Source organism: Chroicocephalus ridibundus, chromosome 2 (genome assembly GCF_963924245.1).
Source record: "Chroicocephalus ridibundus chromosome 2, bChrRid1.1, whole genome shotgun sequence".
Classification (NCBI taxonomy): Eukaryota; Metazoa; Chordata; class Aves; order Charadriiformes; family Laridae; genus Chroicocephalus; species Chroicocephalus ridibundus.
This window is the reverse complement of record NC_086285.1, coordinates 105149-123428: the sequence shown is the minus strand read 5'-3', so window position 1 is coordinate 123428 and position 18280 is coordinate 105149. Positions and strand designations below refer to the sequence as shown.

Genomic DNA, 18280 nt, shown 5'->3' with positions numbered 1-18280 from the left:
GCCATTGAAAATCAGGTTAGTCAAGCAGGACCTGACTTTAATGAGCCCATGCTGACTGGGCCTGATGCCCTGTTTGTCCTGTACATGTTGTCTGGTGGCACTCAAGATGATTTGCTCCATAACCTTCCCCGGCACCAAGGTTGGACTGACAGGCCTGAAGTTCCACGATCCTCCTTCCAGCCCTTCTTGTAGATGGGCATCATGTTTGCTAACCTCTAGTCAACTGTGATCTCCCCGGTTAGCCAGGACTGCTGATAAATGATGGAAAATGGTTTGGTGAGCACTTCCGCCAGTTCCCTCAGCACCCTTGGGTGGATCCCAATCGGCCCCATAGTCCTGTGTGTGTCTAAGTGGTGTAGCAGTTCACTGAGCATTTCTCCCTGGATTATGGGGGCTTCATTCTGCTCCCCATCCCTGTCTTCCCGTTCAGGGGGTTGGGTACCTGGAGAACAACTGTCTTACTATTAAAGACTGAGGCAAAGAAGGCATCAAGTACCTCAGCCTTTTCCTCATCCTTTCTTTGTCACTATGTTTCCCCCCCCATCCAATAAAGGATGGAGATTCTCCTTAGCCCTCCTTTTGTTGCTAATGTATTTATAGAAACATTTTTTTATTATCTTTTACAGAGTAGCCAGACTAAGTTCTAGTTGGGCTTTGGCCCTTCTAGTTTTCTCCCTACGTAGCCTTACCACCTCCTTGTAGTCCTCCTGAGTTGCCTGCCCCTTTTTCCAAAGGTCATAGACGCTCTTTTTTCCCTTGAGTTCCAGACAAAGCTCTCAGTTCAGCCAGGCTGGTCGTCTTCCCTGCTGGCTCATTTTTTTGGCACATGGGGACAGCCTGCTCCTGAACCCTTAAGATTTCCTTCTGAAGAATGTCCAGCCTTCCTGGACTCCTTTGCCCTTCAGGACTGCCTCCCAAGGGGCTCTGACAGCCAGGCTCCTAAACAGGCCAAAGTCCGCCTTGCATAAGTCCAAGGTGACAGTTCTGCTGACCCCCTCCTTACTTCTCCAAGAATCGAAAACTCTGTCACTTCATGATTGCTGTGCCTGAGACAGCCTCCAGCCGTCACATCCCCCACAAGTCCTTCTCTGTTCACAAGCAACAGGTCCAGCGGGGCACCTTCCCTAGTCGGCTCCCTCACCAGCTGTGTCAGCAAGTTATCCCCAACACACTCCAGGAACCTGCTAGACTGTTTCCTATCTGCTGTATTGTATTTCAGCAGGTATCTGGTAAGTTGAAGTCCCCCGCAAGAACAAGGGCTATTGACTGTGAGACTTCTCCCACCTGCTTATAGAATATTTTGTCTGCCTCTTCATCCTGGTTGGGTGGTCTATAACAGAATCCCACCATGATAGGTGCCCAGTATTTACCGACTACTGGGTTGAAAAACTGTTTTCTTGATAAAAAACTTTAATCTAAAGATAAAGAGAAAGCAGATGTTAAGTATAAACCTCAACAAATTAAATACAAATTTAGGATAGGACAAGCCAAAGAAAAATACCGATATTTAGCTTGTTAAAGATGAAAAAGAAAATAATAATATTGGTTGAAATACATTGGAAGTAGGAAGCCTGCTATTGAAACTGAGAAATTAATAAGATTTAAAAAAATGGTCTTGGAAGACAATAAGCTGCCTAAAGTGAGATCAGAAAATCAAAATTCATTCTTTTATTCAGTGTTAGCTTTAGAGATTAGGGAAGGTCCCATACCTGTGTAGTATGGGTTTTGGAGGGCAGGTGGAAGAAAAAGTGTATTTGAAAAACTTTATCACACCAAGATATCAAATAGAAATAAATTTAACGCACGCTAAATGAGGAGTGGTATGTGTTTTTTTCATGCAGGACTCTCATGAAATTGCTTAACTACCAACTACTGTCCCTTTGTACTCAGCACTGGTGAGGCTGCACCTCAAATACTGTCGTCAGTTTTGGGTCCCTTACGACAAGAAAGACATTGAGGGGCTGCAGCGGGTCCAGAGGAGGGCAACAAAGCTGGTGAGGGGTCTGGAGCACAAGCAGCTGAGGGAGCTGGGAGTGTTCAGCCTGGAGAAAAGGAGACTGAAGGGAGACCTTCTCGCTCTCTATAACTGTCTGAAAGGAGGGTGTAGCGAGGCAGGTATTGGTCCTTTTTACCAAGTAACAAATGACAGGATGAGAGGAAACAGCAGTCAGTTTGCACCAGGGCAGGATTAGATTGGATATTAGGAAAAATGCCTTTACCAAAAGGTTTATCAAGCACTGGAATAGGCTGCACAGGGAAGTGGCTGAGTCACCACCATCCCTGGAGGTATTTAAAAGGCAGGTAGGTGTGGCACTTAGAGACATGGTTTAGTGGTGCACTTGGCAGTGTTAGGTTTATGTTTGACTCGGTGATCTTAAAGGTCTTTTCCAACCTAGATGATTCTATGATTCTATACAATGTGCTACCTATTACCGAAATATCCTTCAGTACCAGAGGGGTAGTAACTAGCTAATGTGATGCCAAAACCATAAATCCTGGATATTGGTAGCCAGTTGGTACTAAGTGTAGTAGAGAATGTAGTTAATAGACATGTGATATATTGGGGAAGAGTCAATAGAGCTTCTGTAACACGAAGGCATGACTGGCTGTATTCTTTGAAGAATTAAGGAGGCAACTTTACAAACTGGTGGTCCCCAAATTCACTGCTATCTCTTAAGAAGTAGCTGGGAATCATTACAATGCTGCATAGCTGCCAAAACAATTACAGTGCTAGGAATTATTAGAGAAGGAACTGAGAACCAAATAAAATGTCATTGTGTGCTCACATCCAGAAGGGTAGTGTACAGTTCTACTTACCCTATCTCAAAAAAAGATGCAGTCGAGCAGAGACCTTACCAGTGTGGTATTTACCACTGGGAACTGTTTTGTAGGCCAAGAGTTACAACAGATCTCAGGAAGATGCTAGACAATTTAATGAAGACTAGGTCCATTAGTACCTATTAAAGTTGATGATCTGGACAAAACGTCCAGCTTAAAAGTCTCTGAATTCAGACTGATGAAAGATGAGAGGATATACTAGGATATCCAAATACATAAAGATACCCTGTTCTTAAACTCTTCCCACAGCATCTGCAACAGGCTTTATCAAAGAGCGTATTCTGGGATGGAGGGGTATTTATTCTGATTCATTATGGCAGTTCTCATGATCTTCTGTTACACTCTCCATAGTGTTGACCCCAACGATCAGAAGAAGACGGCTTGTTATGACATAGACGTAGAAGTTGAAGACCCATTAAAGGGACAGATGAGTAGTTTTCTTCTCTCAACAGCTAACCAACAGGAGATTACAGCATTGGACAACAAGGTACTATCCCAGGAGTAAAGTATCACTTGGCATATATACTCATTGTGTTCCTTCATGTGGGTTTGGTGGCACGCGTCAAAGACAGTAACATTGTGAGACAAGGACTTCTCTGTTGGATGTGCTTTCAAGGGATGAATCAGTCACATGCAATGGGAGTACAGAGGGGAGAGTGGCATTCCCGTTTAGGATGTGATCCAGGGCCTGACACTGTTGTTGAGGTGATAGAAGCAGAGTTTCACAGGTAGTATAATGAGTCCCCTGGCATTCAAGAATCATCTGAACTGTTTGACTGTAACGTATTATTGAGAGGTCATGGTATCTTGCTAAATTGCTACAAGGCAAAGCTAAGAGAATCTCATACTCCAGATGTGTTTTGTGCATGCACAGTTGCAGAACAGCTCTCTGCAGTAGGTGAAAATATGGAAAATGCATGGCAGAAAAATCACTTGGAGCAGTTTGGCAGACTTGTTTTTGGTGTTACTGAAAGAGAATCGTGCACTTCAAATAATAGTATCTGCCTTACGGCAGTGCTGAGCTCTGCAGGCTGTATTAGGGGTTCATGTCATGGGGACTGTTAGCCAGTGTTTGGCACATGTGTAAATGGCCGGTTTGACTTGGTAAGGGATAAGCAAAAGCAGCTTCTCAGAGCAAGGGAAGAAGAAGAGGTGTGACATCGTGCTCCAGAGATGATTTATGTGACATACAGTTAGGCCCAGTTTCTGTTTGTTTACCTCTGATACAAAAAAATATGTTAAACTCTGGTCTTCATGCGATTTTAAAGGGGGTTTGGACACTGGAAATGCTATGGATTCTGGTAACTGTTGCAGCATCTTTTGTTTTATGACTCTTGAGAAAGGTCCTTTTCGGCAGGGCAGCTGCCCGGCCAGTTGGTTCCCAGCCTACATAGGCTTGCATGCAGCATCCATAGGATTATTCTGTTTCCAGTCCAGCTCACTTTTCCCCGTGTCTGTATCGCCTCTTTTTTGAGCATTTGCTACAGCAGGGGGTAAGCTGTGATTAGTGAGGTTACTGAAGGCACTTCTGGGTAGACAGGCATTGACTGCTGCATTGTTACCATGTGTACCGTCTATTGCTGTGCGGCCACAGAGTCCTCTAGTGGAAACTCGGTGCATGCCAACAGATTTCTCACCAGCGTGGATACATAATTTTCCCAAATAAGGAATGATTTTTAAGTTGACAGCAGCTCTCTTCTGCTAATATACCATATAGCCGTGCCTACACTAGTGGCCTTGATGGCATAGCCAGATCAGGGGAAGATTATTTTTTCCCATGTGCCTGGCCACATTAGCTGTTTGGCAAAATAGATGTATAAACAAAATTAAACACGGTAAGTTTACAGTCTCAAACTGGAATTTTAGACGAACAGGGTAGCAGAAGTTTGCTTTTCTGTGTGTGTATGTGCAAATGATTCATGAACTGTCCTCCCATTGATCATACTTGATTTTGTTATCCAGGATGATTATAGGACCTTGACTTCTCTTTGGAGTCTTCATTCTTCCCTGCTGGTTAATGTTAATTTCTTTCATAATATTTCTGAAGATATGACTCATTTTCTATAAACCTTTCATACTCCTGATTTTTCATTATTCACACTCCTTTTTGCAGCCGTTGTGACTTTAATAGGGTTTCTCATAAGAAAAAGTCTACAAGTCATGGCTGTTATGTGAGTTTGTTTAACATGGACTTGATCAGGCAGTTACTAGAAATTTTAAGGATCACAGCAGGGTATCGAAGATATGATGATGATTAACCAGGGGAATAACTGCTTTCTTGCATTGGGCACTGTTTAAAGACATATTTATACAGCACCTTTCCTGAAAAATCCCAGACTTGGCAGAAAGACTGATTATACACCAGAAATTACTACATTATGCAGTGACATGACTTAGCTTTTCAGTATTGTATGTAGCATACCATCCAGTAGTTCAACACAGGAAGCGAAGAAGAATCCTGTACATACTTGTATTACAGAAGTACAAGTGAAACCAAAATGTAATTGCAGGATTGTGGTTAACTCCCTCTTTGAAGGGAAAAACCCATGGGAACCTGCACCAGTCTGCGGTGTAGAATTGTCACCTTTGTACATTACAAGAAGGACAAAGATGCTAATGGGGCTGAACTTAGGGTCACTGGAGCATGGGAGGAATTAAGTAACATCTGCTTTGTTTTTTTTTCTGTCAGATTCATGAGACAATCGAATCCATAAATCAGTTAAAAATACAACGTGATTTCATGCTGAGTTTCTCCAAAGATCCCAAAGGGTACATCCAAGACCTTCTTCGGTCCCAAAGTAGGGATCTTAAGGTGAGCTGAGGTTTGAAGAAGAATGAATAGTGGAAGCAGAATGTAAGAATTTTATCTAAATGTATACAGAGTATAAAGCTAAAACATCCAGGATGGAAAATTTGTGGAAGACAGACAATGAGTGGAGTACTGCAATTCCAGAGCAGAAAGTATGCAGGAAAGACAGTTTATGCTGTATTCCACTTTCAGTGGAACAGTGGTGCTTAATGGGGGTGGTAGGTGAACTTGTGATCAGACAGTAAGATCGAAGCGCAGGGCTGTGTTGGTGTACTTAATGAAATCAAAGCTATATAAAATTCATCAGGAGCATCCTATAGTACAGTAACACAATTTGGGTGTTTTCTTAGTTCATAATTTAATCTTATGTAAGAAACAGGCAGATTAAGTATCATCTGCCTTTGAGTTTAGCTTTGAGATACCCAAGAATTGGAATGTAAAGAAGTTCAGTTTTTTGACTGCAAAAATGAATGATTTGTTCCTCATAAGGTTTCACACTTTGTGTTTTTAATTCGGGTGCCTCAAACCAATTGTATTAATGAATCCATTAAATTGTTTTAATAAAATTGTTGTGTCTTTCAAACATATATGTCTAGTTTGTAGTCAATAGTCTTCCAAAAATCTACTGCTAAGATTATGATTATGATGATTTATATTGTATTCAAAATGGGGACAGGCATCTGAAAGAATGTTTAAATAAAACAGCCTTTAGCTTGAAGAGCTTGCAAACTAAGGTGTTGTGGAGCTTCTCTAGCTGCATACATAGAACAGTTGTTCAGTGTTCTCTGTGACTGACAACCAGTTCCAGAAGGGTCTTTTCTATAATGTTCTGCCCTGCTGGCATCAGAATTGTGACTGCATAATATTACTCTGCAAAAGATACCAATAATTTTATATTTACAATTGATTTCTGTGATGCTGGAGACTTACTCATCAGAATATTGGGGTTTTTTTATAGAATCAATAGAATGGTTTGGGTTAGAAGGGACCTTCAAAGATCATCTAGTCCAACTCCCCTGCCATGGGCAGGGACATCTTCCACTACATTGGGTTCCTCAAAGCCCCATCCAACCTGACCTTGAACACTTCCAGGGATGAGGCATCCACAACTATTCTGGACAGCTTGTTCCAGTGTCTTACCACTGTCTTACCACCCTCATTGTAAAAACAGTTTTCCTTGTATCTAGAATCATAGAATCATAGGGTTGGAAGGGACCTCTGGAGATCATCTAGTCCAACCCCCCTGCCAGAGCAGGGTCACCTAGAGCAGGTTGCACAGGAATGCGTCCAGGCGGGTTTGGGATGTCTCCAGAGATGGAGACTCCACCACCTCTCTGGGCAGCCTGTGCCAGGGCTCTGCCACCCTCAGGGGAAAGAAGTTCCTCCTCATGTTTAGGTGGAACTTCCTGTACTCAAGTTTGTGCCCGTTACCTCTTGTCCTGTCCCTGGGCACCACCGAAAAGAGCCTGGCCCCATCCTCCTGACATCTAACCTTTAAGTATTTATAAGTGTTGATAAGATCCCCCCTCAGCCGTCTTTTTTCCAGACTGAAGAGACCCAGTTCCCTCAGTCTTTCTTCGTAAGAGAGGTGTTCCAGTCACCTAATCATCTTGGTAGCTCTCTGCTGCACCCTCTCATCCAAATCTAAACCTACCTCTTTCAGTTTAAAACTATTGCTCCTTGACCTGTCACCACATGCCTTGGTAAAAAGTCTCTCTCCATTTTTCTTATAAGCCCCCTTTAAGTTCTGAAAGGCCGCAATAAGGTCTCCCCGCAGCCTTCTCTTCACCAGGCTGAACATCCCCAACTCTCTCATCTTTTCTTCATAGGAGAGGTGTTCCAGCCCTCCGACCATTTTCATGGCTTCCTCTGAACCCTCTCCAACAGGTCCATGTCTTTCTTGTACTGTGGACCCCAGAGCTGGAGGCAGCACTGCAGGTTAGGTAGCAGAGTAGAGGGGCACAATCCCCTCCCTCGACCTGCTGGCCACATTTCTTTTGAGGAAGCCCAGGGTATGATTGGCTTTCTGGGCTGCATGGGCACATTGTTGGCTCATGTCCAGCTTTTCCCCCAGGCATGGACCTGTTGGAACAGATCCAGAGGAGGGCCACAAGAAAGATCAGAAGGATGGAGCACCTCTCCTGTGAGGACAGACTGAGATTTGGGGTTGTTCAGCCTGGTGAAGAGAAGGCTCCGGAGACACCTTATTACGGCCTTTCAGTACTTAAAAGGGGGCCTACAGGAAGAAGGGGGCGGACTTTTTAGCAGGGCCCGTTGCAATAGGACAAGGGGTAATGATTTTAAACTAAAAGAGGGGAGATTTAGGCTAGATATAAGGAAGAAATTTTTTACAGTAAGGGTGGTGAAACACTGGCCTAGGTTGCCCAGAGGGGTGGTAGATGCCCCATCCCTGGAAACATTCCAGGCCAGGTTGGACGGGGCTTTGAGCAACCTGGTCTAGTTGAAGATGTCCCTGCTTATTGCAGGGCATTGGACTAGATGACCTTTAAAGGTCCCTTCCAACCCAAACTATTCTACAATTCTATGTGGAAAGAGAGATTACCATTGAAAACTGAGGCAAAAAAAAATTATTGATTAACTTAGCCTTTTCCATATTGGTTGTCATCAGTTCTCCTGTCTTATTTGCCAGGGAAGGGGGCGGGGGAAGGGTGTGTGTGTGCGTTTTCTTTAATATTCCTTTTCTGGCCCAACGTACCTGTAAAAGCCCATATTATTCTTTGCATCCCTTGCCAAATTAATCTCCAGATGTGTCTTAGCTCTACTGAGCCCATCCCTACACATCTGGGCAGCATCTCTATATTCTTCACAAGATACGTGTCCCTACTTTCACTTCCTGTGCATTTTCTTCTTACACTTTAGTTTAACCAGGACGTCCTTACTGAGCCATGCCGGTCTCCTGCTTTCCTTGCCCAGTTTCTTAAGCATGGGAATTTAGAGCACTCTGACAAAAATGTCCTTAAAAAGCTGCCAGCTCTGTTTGACTCCTTTGTCCCTAAGGGCAGTTTTTCAGGTAGTCCAATCCACTAATTCCCTAAACAACTTGTTGGTTTTTCAAATCTTGCTCTCCTGGCAGTTGCGTAGACTGAAAAATCAGCTCAGGCCTTTGGCCATTTTGGAACTACTAGGGTTTTCTGTTCCTCGCATTTCAATAGAGTTATTTTTCCTCAGTGCTTTCCCCATCAGAACTTTCCTTGAAATCAAGGTAAGATATGCTTTCAGATAAGGTCAACACTGGTATAGAGTTGTGCTTCAGTCTGATGTGAATACCTTAACATTTTCAAGTTGTTACTCTGTGTATGGGTAACTACTGAGGTTCTTTGGATACATAGGCTAGTAGAATAAACAGTGCTGGGGAACTTCTCCTGGGCACTGGAACTAACCTGTCCATGAAGTTCAATTGTTAGAGATTGTGGCACTTAACCTGGGCAACTACCGGTGTCCAGAATTATTCCTTGGCACAGCTGAGGACCAGAGGTTAGGAGCTGTTCACGGTTTGTATGCGACCATCTTGTTTTGGTGGTAAACACACATGCCATTTGTTGTCCATTTGCCTTGGGCTTAGAGAACAGTCCTGAACATTTCTAATGTAGTAATCTAGACAAATTTTGATTCTAGGTAAATCTGAATGTTTCTCTACATGGTAGAAGAGCTATAGTGAAAAAAGTTTTTGTTTTTGTCACAGGTGATGACTGATGTAGTTGGAAACCCAGAGGAAGAACGCAGAGCGGAATTTTATCACGAGCCATGGTCTCAAGAGGCTGTGAGCAGATATTTCTACTGCAAGGTATGAAGGAATGATCCTCACTAGTGGCTTATAAATGAATCTTCCTGCCACTGAACAATTGAATCTGCTGAACTGTACAGTTTCTCTTTTTCTTTCAGATCCAGCAGCGCCGGCAGGAACTGGAACAATCTCTGGGAGTGCGCAATACATAAGTACTGTTCACAAGATCCCATTGGCATCACGACCACCAAACCAGTGGACTTCTCAGTGTTACTTAGCTCACTGTTACACATGGACCTGCTTCCTGACTGGATGAGAATGTACCACCAACACACCAGTCAGAACACCAGCTTTACAGTGACCCTTGAAAATCTTGCCCATGGGGGGTGTCTCAAACCATTCCAGGCCAGAGAAAGCACCGCACAAGTGTCAGTGTTACAGAAGATTAAAGGTTCATTCATCAACGCACATCATTAAATTTTAGTGGAAAGTTCAGACACTACACAGCAAATCCTAATGGGCTATGCATAGAATCATGGGTGATATTGATGGGGGAGGTTGAGATGAGCGTTATAGGAGACTACAGATTTAGAGAAATAAATGCAGTTCTCATCCTATGTTAACTAAGAGTCTCAAATAGTAAATTTTCTGGAATTAGACAAGATAGTCGTTTTTATAGCTGTGGAATGCTTTATATTCCTGAATAGAGTTTTTATTCCAGCTGGAGCAGTGCAAGAAGCCATCTCACCATGTGAAAGAACAAGCTAGGAGGATTTTCATTCCTGGAATGAACAGTCACTCTGGAAGAAAGAAGCATAGTCGGGACATTTCCCCTGCAAACCCTAATACTTCCTGTTTCCTTGCCCCTGCAGAGAAAGGTAGACTCAATTACATATCACTAGGTGGGTATGAATCAATGTGCTGTACTGAGAAGGGAATTATCCCCGGGATAAGAGCTTCTTAGGCATCCTTAATATCAGTGGTGTTAGCAAAGATGAAGTTGAAGCAAGAAATGAGGCATTCTGAGAAAATGAAAATGACTTAATGGTGCTTTGCTGATACCTGCCTTGAAAACAGCAGATACTAACAATAAGCGCGTATGTAAAATACAAGATTTCTTAAATGTTCTCTGTGTGCCAGTAGGGATCAGCACTGAGAATGTCCCTAATTGTTAAGTTGGTGCGGAATCCAAGAAGCTTAACTTCATATAAAGTGGCAGTTTTCTCTTTACTTAAAGATGTTAACTGAGTCCCTGGATTGGTCTCACATTTTGATCATAGGTGAACTGCCTCTTACTCTGAATTACTTCGTTCACCCGTACATGATACGTACTAGTTATATAGGATGCTATTGAGTTATAAAGCACTATCAGCCTTAAATAGCACAGAGAACGTATCCCTTGGAAACCATCTTCTTTGTAAGTGTATGACAAATTCAGACTATGGGAATTTACACCATATTTACTTGGAAGCAGGGATATCTTCATTAAATTCCCCCCCCTCGTTTTTTGTAGTGCATAGACTAGTTTGTAATTCATGGCCCAACATGATTTCTAGTCCAAAAAGCAGCTGCCAAAGTATAACTCTTGATCCAGATGATGTGGCACTCAAAATCCTCTTCTAGGTTACTCCTTTTCATCGCCTTTCTTTCACTTTCATGGAAAGAGAGTCAAATTCACATATGGTATGGAAGGGAGGCAGCTCTTCTGAATAACACATTTTGCTGTGGTATTGTCCTTTTCTGTTATCTTTGCCAATTTCTTAGTCGAACTTTTCTGTCCAGTCACCGAAGAGGTAGTCTTCTCTTACACTCCTTTATTTAATACCGCTGGTTTCACTAATATTACCATAGCTTTTACTCTGTTCATTGTGTTCAGAGATGTCTTGAAAAATTTACATTTGATTGCAGTCATGTGATGGCAGTACTGTCATGCAAAACCATTGGTGTAAGAAAAATCATAGCTGTATCTTTTGCTTGAGACCTTTTACCAGGAATGGCTTGGTTTGGAACTTTTTTTGTGTTAAAACCTTTTTTTTTACAGTAAAACGTGAAATCATGCAGTCTTAAGCTGAGTATAGTGAGGGGCTGTGAGGCTGCCAGACAGTGAATTACTTGAAATCTTATTTACTTTAGGACTCCACTAATTGGACTACAAGCAAGCATTAGAAGGGAAAACAGTGGGGGTCATCTGCTACTGTGCTTCCATATTTATTATGCTGCTGTGTCTGTTGTGTGCATGCTGTCTGGTGTGTAAAACTCTTTTCTATATGTGGTAAACAGAGCAGCTACATTCAGGGGATGCATTCAGTCTCCAGGAATAAGAAATGCAGAGAATGAGATGCAAGGATGTGAGAAGGGCATGGGACTGGGGTAGATGCCTGCAGGAGTTCTGCCAGGGAACTCAGTTTTTTGAGAACTTCCCCACTGAAGAGGCAGATATTTGTACTGAGACATTTCAGTCATGTGCCACAGCTGGCAACATAACGGAGTCCAGTCTGCTTTTAGAATGTCTCTGTAGAATTAATTAACAAAACTAATGTGGTGTTGCTGCTCAGTGTTCACAACCATCACTGGAAAGCACTATGTTAAGCACCCACACTAGACTGAAGTGTGTGTGTGTGCGTAGATGGCACTGAGGATGGTAATCCAAAAATCTGAATTCTTATTGGGTTATAAGAATTCATATATTGTTAATGTTCATATTCCTACTGTACATATAAAGACTGGTCACTGACAGCGAGTCTTAGGCGTAGCTGTCAGGTGTCTTTCCTTTGGTTAAACTGTGATTTGAGATTTTAACTTTTTTTCCCTGCGTTCAGAAGCAGTTCAGGCCTTTTACTGAAGAGACACAGAGAGAAGTCTTGTCCTCTGTTCTGGGAGTGCAGCCAGAAGCTTGTGTGTTTGCAAAAGAGAGAAATTGTATTTGAAGAGAAATAATGGAGCAATACCGGGAGGAACTGGACCAAATGCTGCTTGGGCGTACGAAAATGAAAGGCAGTGGTACTGAACAGGCATGTAATTGTGGCAGATGGTGAATGATAAATCCATTTTAAGTTCAGGATGGTTGTCTTTTTGTGTGCATAAAAGATTACAAGAAGATGTTTTGGGGTCTTCAGTTGCTGCCACAGTACAATACAAATCTGTGCATACTGCAGAAAAAACATTCTGTGCATAGAAAAGTAGTTAATGTATAGATGATAATATAGATTGTTAGAAAATATAGCATCAAACTTGGAAAGGGTTAAAACAGAATTCTGGAGTACCATTAGAAGGGAAATATATCTTGGAGCTGAAGTGTTGACAGGTTTGAAACACACTTTTAGTCGTTTGTGCTTCAGACCGAGTGTTTCTGAGAAATTAAAGGGAAAACAAATGTTTGATTATGGAATAGAGAGAAGAATACAGCAGTGGAACACAAAACAAAAAGATGGAGCAGAGTGCCACAGAAGTGCCAGTAAGACATAGCACAGGATAATGTGCAGAGTACTGTTGGAAATAGCACAGTCCACGTGAGTCCATGTATTTTGTGTACATGTGTGTATGTATACGTGTAGAGAGATGTGGGAGAGAGACGGTCTCAACTTGTATGTAGCCTGGGAAATGGGCGTGCGGGACAGAACCAAGTGTTCTGCACATAACTTTGAGACACACTGTCAAAACATTTTCCACTGTTATCAACAGGGATTCGGCTGTTCGACTTAGCAGGGTTGGTAGTTGTAGTGCAGACACTGTTGTAGCTGGCAGTTCTCTTACACCACATTGTTTAGAATTTATCCTGTGGAAGCTGAGTGAAAACATTAGTGCATATATATCAATATTGCTGCATATCTTAGGGCTCCTAATTTTGCCAAAATGCTAGTCAGGTATTGGGGTTTTTTTGGCCTGTTTTTGTGTTGAGAACCCTTTTATGGCAGTGCAAATAGATGACGGGGGAAAAGAAAGCTCTTTTTTCCTGAAGAGAGGTCTCCTTTCTGTAACTGCTCTGTTGTTCAATAGGATGTGTCTGTTCTGCCAGATCCTGTATGATAAACACCTTTTCCAATCTCATTGAAGAAAGGAACTCCATTAAAAAAAATGCAACTGTGGGTTTGTGAGAGTGAGCAAATACATGTATAAAGGGCAGGAGGGGGGAGAGAGAGAGACACAGACTCCCTCTGCTCTGTAGCCACCATATCTTCATTGTATGATGCCAAGTGATTCGTAGAAAAGCTTTTAACAATAAATACTTTGTTTCTTTGTATCTCTTGCACTAACCTTACGTGCCTTAACAGACAGGTACAGCTGGTTTCTTTCTGCTCCTGATAATGTTCTCGAGTTTTTGGATTTCTGTTTACTTGTATGTGCCTGCACACGCACACAGGGGCATTAATATACAGGTTTTAATGGGACCTGACAAAGGTCAGAACTTTAGATCTTTCTTACATGATTTTTTTTTTCTTCACTGGATTCCATCTTCAGCCATTTCCATACTAAGTGAGAAATCCTTACCACTGGAGAGGTCTGGCTCCTCTCCAGATTAGGTGTTTGGTCATTTGCAGTACATTTATCATTATCACTGTTATCAGTTATAGTCAACAAAAAAGTTGCTGCTGGGGCTGGAGCTTGAATACCGAGAGGTGCTGTAGGAATTATACTGCTGTCCAGACAACAGTAGGAATTATGTGGATGCCACCTCAACGGGTCTCGTCCTTGGGTTCTGCCTTAATACAAGAATCAAGTTCCTTCTTCTACTATGTTTAATATGCCAGAGTAGGTACAGCGCGAGCTGGGTGCCTCTGAAGAGGGACCCTGCCTGTCGATTGTTACTGGATTTTATAGTCTCTATAGGTCACTTGATTTCCTGACGGCACTTATGCTCCTGCAATCCTGTTCACAGAGTCTGCGGTCTTGTCATCTTCTGATTTGCTCCGGCAGCCTCCAGGCAACCCTTTTGTCTGTGTCTTGAGACATTTCCTTATGTTTTGTTACAGCATATCCTGTAGTTAAAGTTTTACTTATACTTCCTTATCTACCAGTTACATTTCCATAGATAAAAATGAAGGTTGAAGTACAATTCACATGCCCTAAGGCTTCATTTAGTTTAGTCACTGCTGCTAAGCTCTGGCACAAATTGATCTCTCACTACAGAGAAGACTGGATTAAGCTGTGCTAACTGCTAGCAGCCTTCCAAAAGGTGTTAATAATAATACCAGAAACACCTTTGTTGGGATGAGCAAGTTGCAATTCACCAGCTCAGTGAAGGGGATTTTCTTTCTGGGTTAAGGTTTCTTAGCCCAACAGACTGTCAAGAGAGAATGGTGTAAAGAAGTGGGGTGTGATGAGTAGAAAGAGAGAAGGGTGAAAGAGGAAAGGAAGACCTAGAATTACTTCAGCAACTCAATGAAAGGGAAAGCAGAAATAGCAACCTTTAATCTGAGAAGAAAGCAAACAGACTTGAAAAATAATTCCTAAATGTCTATACAGACATTCCATCTAGCACGGAGAAAGTTCTATTTGGAAGGTTGACTAGGAAATCTCAGCAGCTGAGATTAACAAGAGTTAATTTTGCCTTTGAAAAAGAAGAGTCTCTGCACACTTCCTAATGAAGAAGGAAAAGCAAGTAGCAATAACAGCAGTCACCTTGTTGTAACAACAGTCCCATACATTTTATCCCTTTCCTTTTGGAGCAGCAATAGGCAGGCTTTTTTTTCCAGGATTCTGAGAGGAGGAATGTAGATTATTTTTTTTTCAGTTCCTGTTGCTTCTTGTTTCTGTCTTGTTATGTCTGTTCCCCATCTCTAGCCTGTTCCCCATCACTATTTTGCTCTCTTGTTTTTTTCTTTTTAAAAAGTTCATTGTGCCTTTTGTTTCACTCCTTCATTCCTGTCCTGCTGTTTTTTCTTTATAGCACTCTGTCCTGCTCCCCATCGCTCTTTCTCCATCCGCCTCTGCTGCTCCCTGCCCCTGAGTTTCTCCCCATCATTATCTCTCTGTCCGTGTCCCTCTGTCCTTCTTGCATTTCTACCACTCTGCGCTGCTCACTTCGCCCCTTTTTTTGTCAGTTTGTCCTAGTGTCCTGCCCTCTGACCCTCTTTCCCTCTGTTGCTGTCCTTCCCCCCCCCCCCCGCTCCAGTTTCTCTCCTGCTGCCTCTTCCTTTATTCTGTTGCTCTGTCCTGCTGCCTGCCCCCGTGCTTTTTAAATCTCTGTCACGCAGCCCATATGAGCTATTTTTCATCTCCATCCTGCTCCCACTCCCTCTTTCTGCCTCTCTTCCTCTGTCCCTGCTGCTTCTTTCTCTATCTCCCTCCTGCTTTTTTTTTCCCCCCTCTCCCTGTGCCTGTCATTTTTTCCTATTCCCATCTTTCTTTTGCTCGCTATCCCGTTCCCTTCCTCCCCTTCTCTGCTACACCCCGGCTGTCACTTCTCTTCTAGAGTCCTGTCCTCATTTCTGGGGGCCTCCCCCTCTGCCCATCAGCCCATCTCTCCAGGCGGCCACTGACCCACCAGACCGACGAATACGGCTCCGGGAACGACTGCTGAGGTGTCCCGGGGGCAGCGCCGGGGGCCCCGAGCCGACTCGCTCCTGGGACTTGCCAAGTGCGTGACTGAGTAAACACTCACGACCTCCTCCGCCCTCCCGGCCGTGTTTGCCCGGCCTCTGCAGCGGGGAGGGGGGGACGGTGGGGGCGGGCGGTGCCCCCGTTCCCGTTGGGCTCCAGCTGCGGGCCGGGGCTGGGGAGCCCCAGCTGCGGCCAGTGAGGCCGATGGTGACGGCCCCACCCTGTGGAGGGGTGGCTGCCGGTGGAGGGACCGGTGCTGCCCTGCCCCAGTGGCCATGGAAGGGCCGGCGTGAGCCGGAGCCGAGCGGTGGCCGACAGAGGGAGGCGGTGGGGGCTGTCCGAAGGAGTGGCGGGCAGCGCCGGCGGGGGGTGAACGAGGCCCCGCAGGGTCCAAAAGGACCGAGAGCCGCAGCGCTGGGGCACAAGGCTTTCAGCCGGCCATGCAGGCTCCCGCGGCATGCCGGGAGCTGTAGTTTTCGCGGACACTGCCGGACAGACGCATTGCTCTCCAGTGCGCGCGGCGCGGCACGAGGTGTAGATCTGCTGCCAGTTTCGCATGGTTTCTGGGGGACTTCCCGCCCGTCCCTTGCCCGGAGACCGGAGCGGCCGTGCCTCACGAGCGCAGGACCCGTCCCCAGCCAGTGCCGCCTGGCAGCCCAAGGGCGGCACTTCGGGCTCGGGGCCGCGCATGCGTGCTGGTGCGCGGCGCCGCGCTGGCTGCTGCCGCCTTGCGGACAAGGGCGGAACCGCAGCTCGGATCGGGCGCATGCGCAGCTGAGCCTCAGCCCGTGCCCTCGGCTGCCCCCGGGCAGAACAAAAGTGGGCATTGTGACCCGAGTGTCGCTCATGCGCAGTGACGCCGCACACGTGGATGAAGTGCGCCGCCCAGCGAATGAAGTGCGGTACTGCGGCTCAGACACCGCACATGTGCAGTGGCATCCCCGTGCTTGCCGCTGCCGTGCGCCGGTACTGGCGATGAAGTACCCCGGGGCGGTGTCGCCGCGCTCGTTGGTGCCTCCCAGTCAGGAACCGCCGCCGCCCACGTGCGCGGGGCAGCGAACTGCAGCGCCGGCCCCGCACAGCCGGGCTCGGCCGTGGCTAGAGAGTTACCGAACCTGTGGATTTTTGGCTGTGTATCAGGGATTTGCGCGGGTGGAGTTTACCGCTGCGTTTTGAATCTCAAGCGTGTCCTATAGGGCGCCTCTGAGTCCTTCACAGGCCTGTGTTATTGAAACACAGGTGGTCCACTCTTCAAGTGCACAAGACTAAACAAAAATTAGTGTGATATAGGTGTTTCTCAACACCTTAGCTGCACCTTTCGACACCTTAAGCATGTTCACAATCCACCCCATGATCGTCCCTTATTTCCCCCCATCTCTCTACCCCCCTGTCGCGCTCACCCTCCACCCCCTCTCTATTTTCTTGCTCCATCTCTCCGTGGGGCTCCTGGTCCCTGTTTTTCCTGATTTCTCTACCTCTCTGACCTTTTCTTTCAACCTTTCTTTCTCTCTCTGTTCCTCATTCTTCTCCCTCGCCTTATTTTTCTCGTTCTACCCCTCTGTCCTGCTCCCCACCGTGGTGTTAATTACAGCGGGGCAGGGCCGGGCCGCCGGCGGTGCCCAGCAGAGCTGCGGCGGGGCCAGTGACAGAGTCTCATTCTGCTGTGGCCGCGGGAGCTGTGCCAGGGCACGTTATGGTATCCCCCCGCTGGAGCCTCCATGGGCGGGTCTGGGCTCTGCCCTGCCGGGGCTGGCGGGGGGGCGGCAGTGGCCCTGGGTTGAGCGCTGTCCCGGGGCTGCTGGGTGTGGTTTCAGGGCCCAGCCCATGCCCAGCCAGGGGAGCAGGGGCGGCCCTGCCTGGCTCAGCTGCTCCTTGCTGGGGCCGGGCAGCTTCTGCTGCTCCCAGCGTGGGTCAGGCAGAGGCGGCCCCGGGGGGCTCTGGTGGCAGCGGGCGGGTCCCAGTGCCCGCAGGGGCGGGGAAGGGCCCCAGCTGCTGCCGCCAGAGCCGGAGGCTCTTGGGGTGGGGGGGACACCGTGAGGCTTGGGGGGGTGGCTGGGCCCGGCTCCCCACCGGGTCCCTTTGGCCTGCGGGGTTTGGGGTGCGGTGCCGGCGATGCTGGAGAAATAAAGCCCGTAACGGCGGTAAGAAAGCGGTGCCCGGGCCGTGCTGGTGCCGTCCCACAGGGACGCGGTTTCCCAGTGCATCCACAGTTCCCCAGCGCTCCCCGAAAGTGCCCGTGCGGTCCTGGGAGTGCTGGGCTGTGGGGCGGCTGCGCTCCCTCAGCGTCGCCCAGGGGGGCTGCAGAGGGGGCGCACAGGCAGAGAGCGGGAGCCGGTTTGGGGCCTGAC

General features: G+C 46.0%; 1 protein-coding gene across 8 annotated transcripts in view; it reads left to right on the top strand.

Moving 5' to 3' along the window:
• SMARCD3 (SWI/SNF related, matrix associated, actin dependent regulator of chromatin, subfamily d, member 3) overlaps positions 1-13628 on the top strand; it is a 103947-nt gene extending 90319 nt beyond the window's left edge. For all 8 annotated transcript variants that reach the window (XM_063324120.1, XM_063324122.1, XM_063324119.1 and 5 more), the window contains 4 exons: positions 3190-3325; positions 5528-5650; positions 9351-9452; positions 9551-13628. In XM_063324120.1, coding sequence (XP_063180190.1) covers positions 3190-3325; positions 5528-5650; positions 9351-9452; positions 9551-9604 — 415 coding nt within the window. In that variant the 3' untranslated portion in view covers positions 9605-13628. The remainder of the gene's footprint in view (positions 1-3189; positions 3326-5527; positions 5651-9350; positions 9453-9550) is intronic.
• The last annotated feature ends 4652 nt before the right edge of the window (positions 13629-18280 follow it).